This window comes from Garra rufa, chromosome 3 (assembly GCF_049309525.1).
Source record: "Garra rufa chromosome 3, GarRuf1.0, whole genome shotgun sequence".
Lineage (NCBI taxonomy): Eukaryota > Metazoa > Chordata > Actinopteri > Cypriniformes > Cyprinidae > Garra > Garra rufa.
The window spans coordinates 11,068,731-11,081,806 of record NC_133363.1 but is presented as its reverse complement, the minus strand read 5'-3'; the positions used below and the strand labels follow the sequence as shown (position 1 = coordinate 11,081,806).

At 37.0% G+C, this 13,076-nt stretch overlaps 1 protein-coding gene across 1 annotated transcript; it reads left to right on the top strand.

Moving 5' to 3' along the window:
- Nucleotides 1–2,814, top strand: fgf4 (fibroblast growth factor 4). The gene is made up of 3 exons (XM_073837481.1): nucleotides 1–558; nucleotides 1,724–1,827; nucleotides 2,471–2,814. The coding sequence occupies exons 1-3, from the start codon at nucleotides 264–266 to the stop codon at nucleotides 2,645–2,647; spliced, it is 576 nt and encodes a 191-aa protein (XP_073693582.1). The 5' UTR covers nucleotides 1–263; the 3' UTR covers nucleotides 2,648–2,814.
- The last annotated feature ends 10,262 nt before the right edge of the window (nucleotides 2,815–13,076 follow it).

Here is a 13,076-nt window from a genome sequence, read left to right as displayed (position 1 = left end):
ATAGCATGGCTGAGCGGGGCTAGAATTGACGGTCAACATTTACCAACTTTTTGTGTGTGAAAACAAAACAGCTTGAACACCAGTCTGAAGTGTAGTGTCTTGAGAGGAAACCCACTGAGCGCGACTTCATGCCGCTCACTAGGGTTGACCGTAGCTCTGTCCGTGAGTAAGCTGTTTTGTGCGTCTCTTTGGCTCAAATCTTGAGAAAGTCGGTAGTTTGGTGTCTTCAACATTTCATACGCTCACGTATACCGCTCAGAAGGATGAGTGTCCACTCGGCCCTATTACCAATACTGGTCTTAGGACTTATGACAAGCTCAGTGCGCTGCGCTCCGCTGCCCGGTGGGCAGAACGGACCCGTGGAGCGACGCTGGGAGACCCTCTACTCGCGTTCTCTAGCCCGAATCCCCGGGGAGAAAAGAGATATCAGCCGGGACAGTGATTATCTCACGGGCATTAAAAGACTGCGACGTCTCTACTGCAATGTTGGCATTGGGTTTCATCTCCAAGTATTACCGGACGGTAGAATTACCGGCGTGCACAACGAAAACCGTTACAGTAAGTTTCATCTGTTATTTGAACTTATGCATGCTGGATCGGCTGATGGATTTATATTTGAAACTGTCCACCAAATGAAAATTTGAATGACAGAAAAGAATTAGCTTATAGAATATAGAATAGACGAACACAAACAACGCGCAGTGGCTATCATTTAGCAATAATAATAGTAATAATATAATTTAAGTTTACTCGAATTTAACATCATTCCATGTTTAATAACATCAACAAAGCTTGTTGCAGCGCTTTCATTTACATTGCCCGAATCAAGTCAGGTGTAGTGGTGCACCAGCATCTGGCATCCTGCATTACGCACGCAACAGGTCTCTGTAACCAGAGCAGCACAGGAACCGGGCCAAAATCCCAAGCCTAAAGTTAGGAGCGAGATAAACTCATCCTTTACGGTACATTATCCCCTCACTCACAAAAAATAAAGGTTCTCAATTGATTTTTTTGGTTAAACTTTATCATGAAGAACCATATTGGCTGTATAGGTTCTTAAGTTGCTGCATGCTTCCTTAGAGATTAAAAAGTTATAATTTATCATTTTTTAGATCAGTTTATTTAATTTCACACCGAACTACAGATTTATTGTTTGTGTAAAAATGGTTTAAAGAATTACAAACTAATGTCTGTTCATTCCAAGTGCAATATATGACAGGCGTTCTAAACATCTGTGTTGACGCACTTTATATGTTGCTAAAAACAAACTCAAGTACTGGTTATGTTTGTCAACATTCATCACAGGCTAAACAAACGGTAGTTATTTTAATCGTTAAATGAGAAGCATTATTACAGTGTTTATTACAGTTTTCCTTAGACACTTATGTAATGGCCAAGGATCTGATTAAAAAAATTTGTTTCTAAAACTTGTTAGTTAAAGCTGACAACATTTATGGTGATTCATTGGGAAAGACGTGGTACAAAAAAGCAGAAGTCATTTAAAGAAAAATCTTAGTGGTTTTAAAGAGAAAGAATAGATGCAATACTACATTTGGGAAATCTGAAGAGGCGGAAAGTGTCATTTCCTTCTAAAAGGATGCTCTGGCAACTTAAACGTAAACACGTACAATTTTTAGAAAGGCAGTCATCGTTGGGAGTTGCCAGACAGGGCTAAAGATATAAGCCAAACAAGGTCATTTATTTTCTTTGTTGTGTGTTTCAGGTCTTCTTGAGATATCTCCGGTGGAGAGGGGAGTTGTGACACTGTTTGGCGTCCGGAGCGGGCTATTCGTGGCCATGAACAGCAAAGGGAAGCTTTTCGGATCTGTGAGTATGAAATGATTTACAGCGGGTTTCCGCCTGTGAATGTTCTTATCGGAGCTCGATGACATATCACCCTGTACTTGAGATGTATCCCCTCACCACCGACCTCCCCCCTCCCCGTCCCACAGTCTCCGACAGCGTTACATTGTTGAACTCGGTTGTGGCGTGCTTCCAGTGCCTAGTGGTGTTTTCATTGTGGGACGGACAAACCCAGGAACGGTAGCGCAGTAGATCATTCGGACTACGCATTCCATTCTTAGCATTGCCAGCCAACACATGCACCTACTGTCCTTCCCAGAGTAAAGATGAACTGGCCAAAGAGGACCACCCAAACACCCTACTGCTACCCTCTCCGATTTCTTCTTCACGTACAGATCATCAAGACCCCCCCCCCCCCCCCCCCAAAAAAAAAAAAAAAAAACACGTTTCCATGACCTAGAAATCGCGTCAAAACATTTCTAAAGGCAAAGCTGTTAAAATAAGGTCTGTTTGTTCCATAAAATACCTGTCCAGGTGTTGCACCGTAAAAGAACGTCCTAATATTCTTAAATCAAAATGCTGATGATATAATGATATACCGTATGTTATGGGACGGCCTACTGAAATGCCAATGAAAATAATAATTGCTATTTCCTTTTCATTGCAGGCGCAGTTCACAGATGAATGCAAATTCAAAGAAAACCTCCTTGCAAATAATTACAATGCGTACGAATCGCTGGCACATCCCGGGATGTACATCGGACTAAGTAAGACTGGCAAAACAAAAAAAGGAAATCGAGTATCGACATCCATGACGGTGACACATTTCTTGCCTAGAATTTGAGCTCATCTGGAGGGGCGCAAGGCGGAGAAACGACGATGCACTTTCTACAGAAGTTACATGTGAGGTTAAGTGTATCGTGTCATGTATGTATATATTAGACTATTTATATCTGTTGATTTTATATTCATCACAACGTCCTCTTTCCGAGGTGGAAGACAACAATTAATTTATTTGTTATTTGTTAATTTATCCTCATTGCTGCTACCACGTGTTCATATACAAGTGAAATTCCTACAATGTACATTTTTTGCACTGTTTGTGTTGTTCTAAAGCAACGGTTTTGGAGAGGCAGTCAACGTAGATGGCATATTTGCTTTCTCGCGAATGAAAACAAGGTCTCTAATTTTCAGTCGGTTTGGAGAAAGATATATTTTGCGTCCGCTGAAGATCAACACTGGGAAACCCTATCCCTCGCGGCCTCGTTTTCAATCGCGAAAAATTAAACATGGCGTCTACACTGACTAGAGTTCATTTGCCCTTCGTTAGAAAGAATATGTAAGTCTTAGGTCAAGCCTCCAATCGTTAAGGTGTATCAACCCCCATAGTATTAGCACTGGAGCAATTGTCCAATGTCTGAGCTCCTTTGTGCGGAGCTCGGATCTAAATGAAGCAGTATCGGCTTACTCTAGCTTACTGAAGTTCTACCCCTTCCAATCTGTTTTTAGCTCTGCCGGGGGGTTGAACTTTGAACTTATACGCAGTCAATCTTTGTCACATCTCTAAGGCTCTGGATAGAGAGAAGTAGCTTCTTTAACACACAGACATGAATTTGAAAACTCAAAGGCATTGCAATGCAGATACTGTACCTTGAGCCCCTTTGAAGAGACATATTGTACAGTGGCAAGTTCAAAGTCTTCACTGGGCGTCTGTGGGGAAAGTTAAAGATCAGTATTTTTCTATGGTGGTAACACAGAAACAGAAATTATAGTGTTGTGTGTAAGTGAACAAAGAGTTAAGATAAAAACAACTTCCACAGTGAGTTACGAGGAGGCATATTGCCCACTTTTTTGTCGTTTTTTTTCTACCTCATGCAGTTTCCGACTGACAGCTTCCTACTTTGAAAATCAGCTGACATAGAATGTTTAGTTCTAAGTTGCTCTTCTGAGTCTTCTGAGGCTACTGCTACTCTGTGAAGTTCTGGCGACCATTGCGTCCTAGTTGCGCCTTGTCACGTTTGAGCTATCTTTACCCTGTGATTTACTTTTAGAAAGGATAATCATGTTGGAAATATTTGCAGACAGCTGTTAGACTATACTATATGCTCAAGCAGTAACCCTATATTTTTCTTGATATATTTTGTAAATGTAATATGATGCAAAACTGAGAAGCTGCTTTAAACCTGGTATATGATGTTAGTAAAATAAATATTAAGATATGATGCATTCATGCAGGGATAAACAAGCTTTTCACCTTCAAAAGCATATATTCGAGAGATATTATCTTTAAAAAAGCATTCCTTGTGGCTGCAGGCCTGCAGATACACATAATTGAAAGAAACTAAAAATGTACCTACACTTCTAAAAATAAAGGTGCTTCACGATGCCATAGAAGAACCTTTTTTGTTTAAATGGCTTCATAAAGAACCTTTAACATCTGAAGAACCTTTCTGTTTCACACAAGGTCCTTAAGATTATAGACAGAGATGGTTCTTTAAAGAACCTTTGACAGAATGGTTCTTTGAAGAACCAAAAGTGGTTCCTTTTAAAACCTTTTAAAGCACCTTTATTTTTAAAAGTGTAAAATGGATAGACAGTGGGCTTCAAAAAGCTTTTAAAAACGTGAAAATTAAAGAACAATTTTGAAGCTAAACTAACCGATTGACCTCAAAAGCATGAACACATTCGCATTGTTTTATTTAGTGTAATCTCAAAGCCGTGGTATTTCGAAACTGTGTCCAAAATCTCAATTTGTTTTTTACAAAGCCCTGCCTGGATGTGCACATCAATTAGTTTCACTCGATGACTCTGAGCTACCTGAGCTAATGCTGGAGGAGGGAGGGGTTGTCCGTGTTTCTCTTTTACACAGCTGTGCCAGACCTCTTTCCAAATGGACATGATTTGCATCAGCGTGGATGTTGTTTACAATAGACCGAATGGCCACTGAAGGCAAATTGTTCCTTTGACCCTCACTGCAATGTAGAACTGACACAAAGCATTGGTCTTGATTTGTTTAACCAAAAAATGCAATATCAACAGGCATGACCTAGTAGCCTGCGATTAGCGAAAACAGAGCATCCTCCATCCCATGTCACTCCAATACAATGTATTTAAATGTGTTTATGAAGAGGGATACATGCGGTGTATTGAAATAAACTATATATATGGCTTGTCCATGAACCGCCAGTTGTGTTTGCATCCATGGCAGAGCTCTAGTAAATGGGCTGACGTCTGAGTCCTGTAGTAGTGCGCTCTGAATCCTGTTTTACCAAATATTGTCTGTAGTTTTATACAGGTCTTGTTAAATATTGTGATGTATGTGCTGTGCACATGATGATACCCTAACTTAAATGGAAGTTAATAAATATGTAAATCATACTGGTTTGAGTGTTTTTAATTCTGCCTACAAAAGCACATGAAGGTTCAATGAAGCCGACAGCTGTGATGGCACAAAACACGTAAAACTAGAATATCTCCCAGCATAACTATAGAAAGGGGCCTTTCCCTGGTGAAGCTAAAAATACGCTCACAGACTTGTGTCACTAGACTATGCGGGCCCGCCTGGAGTGCTGTGCCTGATATTTCTACAAGGACAGCGCTGCTAAGACACTCGACTGCTGTTATTTTACTTGCCAAGGCCTAGTTTACAGAATGGGTGGTTTTGCCATCCACAAAGCCAAGCGGTCACTCCTGGGAGTGGAAACCTCTCCTTCACTTCTGTGAACGTTTCCAAAAGGTTCAGAGGAGGACTCCACCGCAGCCCTTCCAGGCATGCGGTTCCATGAAAGGGGACCCCGTTTAAAGTGGTACTGGCCCTTCCTTTTTCCGTGTGCTGACTAATGAGCAGATATGTCAGACTGGCCTTTGTGACGCCACGATTGGCTTTTACACTATAGATCAACTGCCAATGCTATTGTTTTTCATTACAATCCACAAACTGACATTTTATGCAAAGAGAGTTGCATTTCCATGCTGTACTGGCAAGTGTAGGATAACAAAAGGAGACATAAATGACAAAGGACAATCCGCATCTACCCTAACATCCGCTCAGTTGTCTTTTATCTGTAATAAGAAACGTTGATCTATCCTATTATTTATTTATTTGTTTATTTATTTAAACAGTACATTTTATTTTATTTCGAACAGTTAAAAAAGATACTTGCATTCACATTCAACAGGTGAGGGTGGCAAAAAAAGAGAGAGAAAAAATAGAAAAAAAAAAGTTTCAAATGCATTCCAAATTTGGGTTGTAATTCAGGTTGGTTTCTTATAGTTTTGAAAAAAAAAACATTTCTAACATGTTTAAGACAGGTTTAAATTAGGACTGTCAAACGATTAATTGCGATTAATCACATCTGTGTGAGTACTGTGTATTTTTATAATGTATATATAAATACATACACATACACATACATGTGTATATATTTTACAAATATTATGTCTCTATATATTTATATTTATGTATAATTTAAATTATATATACATATTAATATTTTATATACAAATATACAATTTTTCTTAAATATATATTCAAGTGTGTATTAACACTATATTGCCAAAAGTATTGGGACACCCCAATCAAATGAACAGGTTTGACTACTGTAGTAATTTCCATGGGTACAAATCCTAATGTTTTAGCATATAATGATATTCTAGGGGATTTTGATCTTCTAATTTGATAGCAACAGCTTTGACAGGACCCTTTTCTATTCTAACATGAGAATGCCTCTGTGTATAAGGCAAGGTTTAAAAAGAAATGATTGATTCAGTCAGTGTGGAAGAACTTGACTGGTCTGCAGAAAGCCAAGTCCTAATCCCAGCTGAACATCTCTGGAGTGACTTTAAATGTAAACTCATCGCCAAACACCAATGAATTAACTATGGGTATTTTGACACTTCCAAAATGGTTGCAACAGAGATGGAAATACAATTTATAAATACATTGTTTCCATCTTTGTTGCCACAGTTTTGAAAGTGTCTTTCTCTGTTCTAAAGAAGGGGTGTCCCAATATTTTTGCCCATATAGTGCATGCACAAGTCATTGGTGTTTGGTGATGAGTTTTTGGCTCAAGGTCTGCATTTAAAGTCACACCAGAGGTGTTCAGCTAAGATTAGGACTTTGCCTTCTGCAGACCAGTCAAGTTATTCCAGACTGACTGAATCAAGCATTTCTTTTTTAACCTTGCCTTATAAACAAAAGCATTGTCATGTTAAAATTGATAAGGGGGTCCTGTCAAAACTGTTGCTGTAAAATTAGAAGCACCCAATCCCCTAGAATATCATTATATGCTTAAATATTAAGATTTTTACTCATGGAAATTACTAAATTAGTCAAACCTGTTCATTAGAAGGGGGTGTCCCACTACGTTTGGCAATATAGTGTAAATATACACATAATAAATATACACAGTACTCACACATATATTATGCAAACATTATGTTCATTTTTTATTGCGATTAATCACGATTAATCATTTGACAGCCCTAGTTTAAATGTAAAAAATTAAAAAATGTCCTGTGGTATAACAGCTTCCTTACATCCTATATACATGTGTATACATTTTAGTTATTATTTAAAAAAAAACTTTTTTTTTTTTTTTTTAAGTATCAGTATTTTTACAAATACAATGTATTAATTTTTAAATATCATTATCATTTTGGCAAGTCGATCCATGTGACATTTTATACCTGAATTGTGACCCTGGACCACAAAACCAGTCATAATGGTCAATTTTATAAATGAGATTTATACATATAAGCTGAATAAATAAGCTTTCCATTGATGTGTGGTTTGTTAGGATAGAAAAATATGTGACCGATATACAACTATTTGTAAATCTGCAATCGGAGGAAGCAAAAAATCTAAATATTGAGAAAATCGCCTTTAAGTTAAGTTCTAAGCAATGCATATTACCAATCAAAAATTACGTTGATACATTTACAGTAGGTAAATTTACAAAATATCTTCATGGAACATGATCTTTATGTAATATCCTAATGATTTTTGATCCTAATGGAAAAAAATTGATCATTTTGACCCATACAATGTATTTTTGGCTATCGCTACAAATATACCCGTGCTACTTAAGACTGGATTTGTGGTCCAGGGTCACATAAAAAGGTTAGATTATCTAATATTTTAACATATATTTTTCTGAAAGTTGCCTGCATTACATGACTTTGATTTTGTGCACAATTTTCTTTTTAAGTAAGCCTTTTTTATAATGATCACATAAGAACTGTTCATCTTTTTGACTCTCCAAAAATATCAAAACAATCTAATTAAAAGCAAGTTCATACTAGAAGAGGTTTATTCAACTCATTGTGTGTATGGACTACATTTGTAATGTACTTTTGAATAAATGTGACGTCATGCCATTGATCCTTACTTTACAATACACAGTCTGCACTCAGTCTATTCAAATAAACTCACTTTAAAGCAGGACAGGCGAAGTGAGACAGGTGTGGTCACTTAATACACATGTATTCCTGGCCATGAGCTGGGGCTAAATGGAGCCCTATCATTGCTCAGAAGAATGACAACTTTTTGCTCCAATAAACCTAGTCTGCCATGTATGAGGGTTGTAAAGGCCCTCCTAAAAATAGTTTCTCCTCACCGCCTATCTGCGTCAGTTTCATTGTCTGTCAAGCAAATAAACATCCATCCACCTCTCAAGTGCTTCTTCTCCATTAAGTTGTTCGGCCCCAAACCGTCTTGATATCATAACAGGCCTTTCAAGTTCTCGAGAGCACAAAGACTTCACAAGACAGGTCAACGGCTTAACAGCTCACAACAATGTGTTCGCTAACAGAAAGTATATTGAGAGTAATTCACTTGCTGATGCTCTGGCAGCCAGGTGGTGGCTTTAAGCTGAAGGGAGGAGAAGAAAGCAGAGGAGGAAGGTGGAACGAGACACTTTGGCTACTTTGCCATTGTCTGTGGTCATGCGTATGGCCCATCCTTCTGTAAGAACAGAGAGGCTGTGACACATGTAGAGCTCTTCAAGGGCAAGTCAAAACCACGTATGTTACAAATAACACATTCAGTCAATCACAGACAAATACACTAACATTACAAAGTTTGAGGTTGGAAAGATTTTTTTCAAGGTTTGTGAAAGTTTCTTTTTTTTAAAATACATTGAACATAATCTTAGCTTATGATATTAAATATTTAGTAAAAAGAGTAATATTGTAAATTATTATTACATTCTAAAATAACGGTTTTATTCTGGTTTATTTAATTTATTTCTAGATTTTCTGCAGCCATTACTTCACATGATCCTTCAGAAATCATTCTAACATGCTGTTTTAGTGCTCAGAAAAACATTTCTTATTATTATCAATGTTGAAAACAGTTGGGTTGGTAATATTTATTAGAAACTGTGATACCTATCTTTTTCTGGATTTTTTGATTAATAGAAAGTTCAAACTAAAAGCATTTATTTGAAATAGAAATCCTTTGTAACATTATTAAATGTCTCTACTGTCACTTTTGATCAGTTCAATGTGTCTTTGTTGAATAAAAGCATTAGATAGATAGATAGATAGATAGATAGATAGATAGATAGATAGAGAGATAGACAGACAGACAGATAGATAGATAGATAGATAGATAGATAGATAGATAGATAGATAGATAGATAGATAGATAGATAGATAGATAGATTATAAATGTGTTCACTGTCATTTTGATCAGTTTAATACATCTTTAAAAAAGTATTAGACAGATAGACAGACAGACAGACAGATAGATAGATAGATGTCTTCACTGTCATTTTTGATCAGTTTAATACATCTTTAAAAAAGTATTAGATAGATAGACAGATAGATAGATCTTATATCTATTTCTATTTATCTATTTATATATTCATTCATTCATTCATTCATTCATTCATTCATTCATTCATTCATTCATTCATTTATGCCATTTATTTATTTACTTGTATTTAAATTTTTGGTTTGCATATTTGCTAGTAACACATTTCAAAAGACTATTTAATAAATAGAACAGCATTTATTTAAATTAGAAATCTTTTGTAACATTATACAGTACAGACCAAAAGTTTGGACACACCTTCTCATTCAAAGAGTTTTCTTTATTTTCATGACTATGAAAATTGTAGATTCACACTGAAGGCATCAAAACTATGAATTAACACATGTGGAATTATATTTAATTCTATAAAATATTTAATTCTATATATACTATATATACTTCTGCACAACACAACTGATGGTCCCAACCCCATTTATAAGGCAAGAAATCCCACTTATTAAACCTGATAGGGCACACCTGTGAAGTGAAAACCATTTCAGGTGACTACCTCTTGAAGCTCATCAAGAGAATGCCAAAAGTGTGCAAAGCAGTAATCAAAGCAAAAGGTGGCTACTTTGAAGAACCTAGAACATGACATATTTTCAGTTGTTTCACACTTTTTTGTTCTTTCATAGTTTTGATGCCTTCAGTGTGAATCTACAATTTTCATAGTCATGAAAATAAAGAAAACTTTGGTTCAAAGGTGTGTCCAAACTTTTGGTCTGTACTGTACATGTCTTTACTGTCACTTGTGATAAATTTAATGCACCCGTGCTGAATAAAAGTATCAAGTTTCTTAAAACCAAATCTTTGAGTTCTAACTTTTCAACGGTATGGACAGATGGACAGACAGACAGATAATCAATAACAAATAGGCTACATTTCTAATTTTCACTATTTTTTCCCTTTATTTTACTAGCAACACATTTCCTATTTGATGAACAAAAGTTTAAAAGAACTGCATTTATATAGAAATCTTTTGTCTTTTGTACTAATTTTGCTGAATTATTAAGCTTTCATTGAAGTATGGTTTGAACATCTGGAATCTGAGGGTGCAAATTGCAAAAAAATCTAAATATTGAGAAAATCAAAAATAAAGTTCTTAGCAATGCATATTACTAATCAAAAATTAAGTTTTGATATATTTGTGGTAGGAAATGTAGACAATATTTTCATGGAACATGATCTTAATATCTTAATGATTTTTGGCATAAAAGAAAAATAGATCATTTTGACCTGTACAATGTATTTTTGGCTATTGCTGCAAATATACCCTTGCTACTTATGACTGTTTTTGTGGTCCAGGGTCCGATATTATAAATGTCTTTACTGTCACTTTTAAACAATTGAATGTGCCCTTGCTGAATAAAAGTATTAATTTCCTTCAAAAAAAAAAAAAAAAAAAAAATCTTTCTGACCTCAAACCTTTAAATGGTATATAGATAGATAAATGAGGAACCTTTCATACTTTCATTGCACTGTAGAGTCACTTCCAATAAAGGCATATGCCAAATGCATAAACAACACATACAAAATGGCTACAGTGAAACAAGCAACTGGAGGATGGGCTGGTTGAAGCAAATAAGTCATGAAGCAAATAAGACGAATGCAAATTCCCACACCTGGTCTGAGCCACAAGCAACCACATGAATGCATCTGCTCCAACCTCCACTGACAGCGAATCCGTAGACTCCACAATCACTGTTATACCAACACACACCTGCTACCAAACAAACATAAACACAAAGCTTTTCAAAAGTGAACCCACAGGTATACAGCACTTAATAAAAGATAAAACAGATATCTTTCCAATGAAATTTTATAATTATAAACAGAAATAATTTGTAATCGCTATCAGTGCATTTTTCTGCACATGTAAATATCAGCACTTGCGGTTTGTTTTTGCATGTTGCTACAGAGGGAGAGTACAGGGACTCGGATGCCTGAGGCAGTCTGCCTGAGAGTTGTATTTAGATAGGGTGTTTGTGCCTTGTGCCCTCTTTGTAGGGCCAGCTGTAAGTTGTCTGTTTGGGATACTCCAGATGTTTGCCCATAAAGACAAGGCACTTCAAACAGCTGCGAACAACATCCTAACCCCCTTGTACTTCCACCATGTTTAGAGGTGTATGCTGGGGCTTTAGCAGAGGGGAAATGACTCCGACTCTTACCCTGTAATCATGGGGCCGGCTGGCCAGCATGTCGAGGGGGGAGGAGGGAACCTGCCAGTCACTTTCTATTCCGCATCTTCTAGCACTGAGGGGAAGCCCTGAAACTTCATGAAACCTCCAGTTTCTCACCTTTCCCAAGGGAACTTGAACTTGAAACAAGTTGCTCCTGTCTGGGAATATACAGGTGCTTTATATGAAAGCTCAAAAATGAAGGTTCTTCATTGGATCTAAGCAGTGCCTTAGGTTTAGACCCTTTTTTTTTGCCAAGAATTTGTTGGGTAGGTCTTGTTAGAGAGTCAAAAAACAGATTTCACTCAGATATGGCTAGTAAATTTACTAGGAAATTACGAAGAAATAGCAAATACAATGGCATGCGAACGTTTGGAAACCCCTTGCAGAATCTGTGAAAATTAGAATAATTTAGGGGTGGGAAAAAAAATCGATTCACCTAACTATCGCGATTCTTTTTGAAATGATTTAAAGGGGTCATCGGATGCAAAATTAACTTTTACATGTCGTTTGCACATTAATGTGTGTTGGCAGTTTGTGTACACAACCACCCTACAATGATAAAAATCCACCCGGTAGTATTTTTTTTAATCTTTAAAAGTAATATCCCCTTTTTAAAATCAGGTCAATCTCAGCTTCTTGTCGGTGTGACGGCACACCGACAGAGGCCGCTCCCAGAGAGTAGATTGACATGAGCGCCTTACTTTAGACCCGCCCTCATAGAGTTGAAACAGTCCGACTCCGATGGCCATTGTGTGACTCAGGTGCAGACAAGAATGTCTCCGATTGAGCGATTGAGGTGTTCTGTTGTTGGATGTAATAATGAACACAGCAGTCGTCATTTACTGAAGACGCAGAGGAAAACGTTACTTTCGTTTTTAAAAGGAAAACGCCGATCCCAAACGATATGCTCTATGTTCGTGCGAATCGTTCCTGATACAGCTTCACCCACAGCACTCACAGAAGTGAGTATAAAGGTTTTTTTTATGCATCTTTGTGAATGGCCATTCTTAATAATGTGCTTGTTGGCAAGTTTTTGTGGCTAAATGCGGCTAAATGTGGCTAAAGTAAACATTATGGCCCGGTTTCACAGACAGGGTTTAGACGTAAGCCAGGATTAGGCCATAGTTCAATTAGGACATTTAAGTCATTTTTATAAACATGCTTGGAAAAAAACATTACATGTGTGCATCTTGAGACAAAACAAAGGCACTGATATATTTTAAGATCAATCAGTGCAATTTTGTTTCAGTTGAAACAGCTCAGACTTACATTTTAGT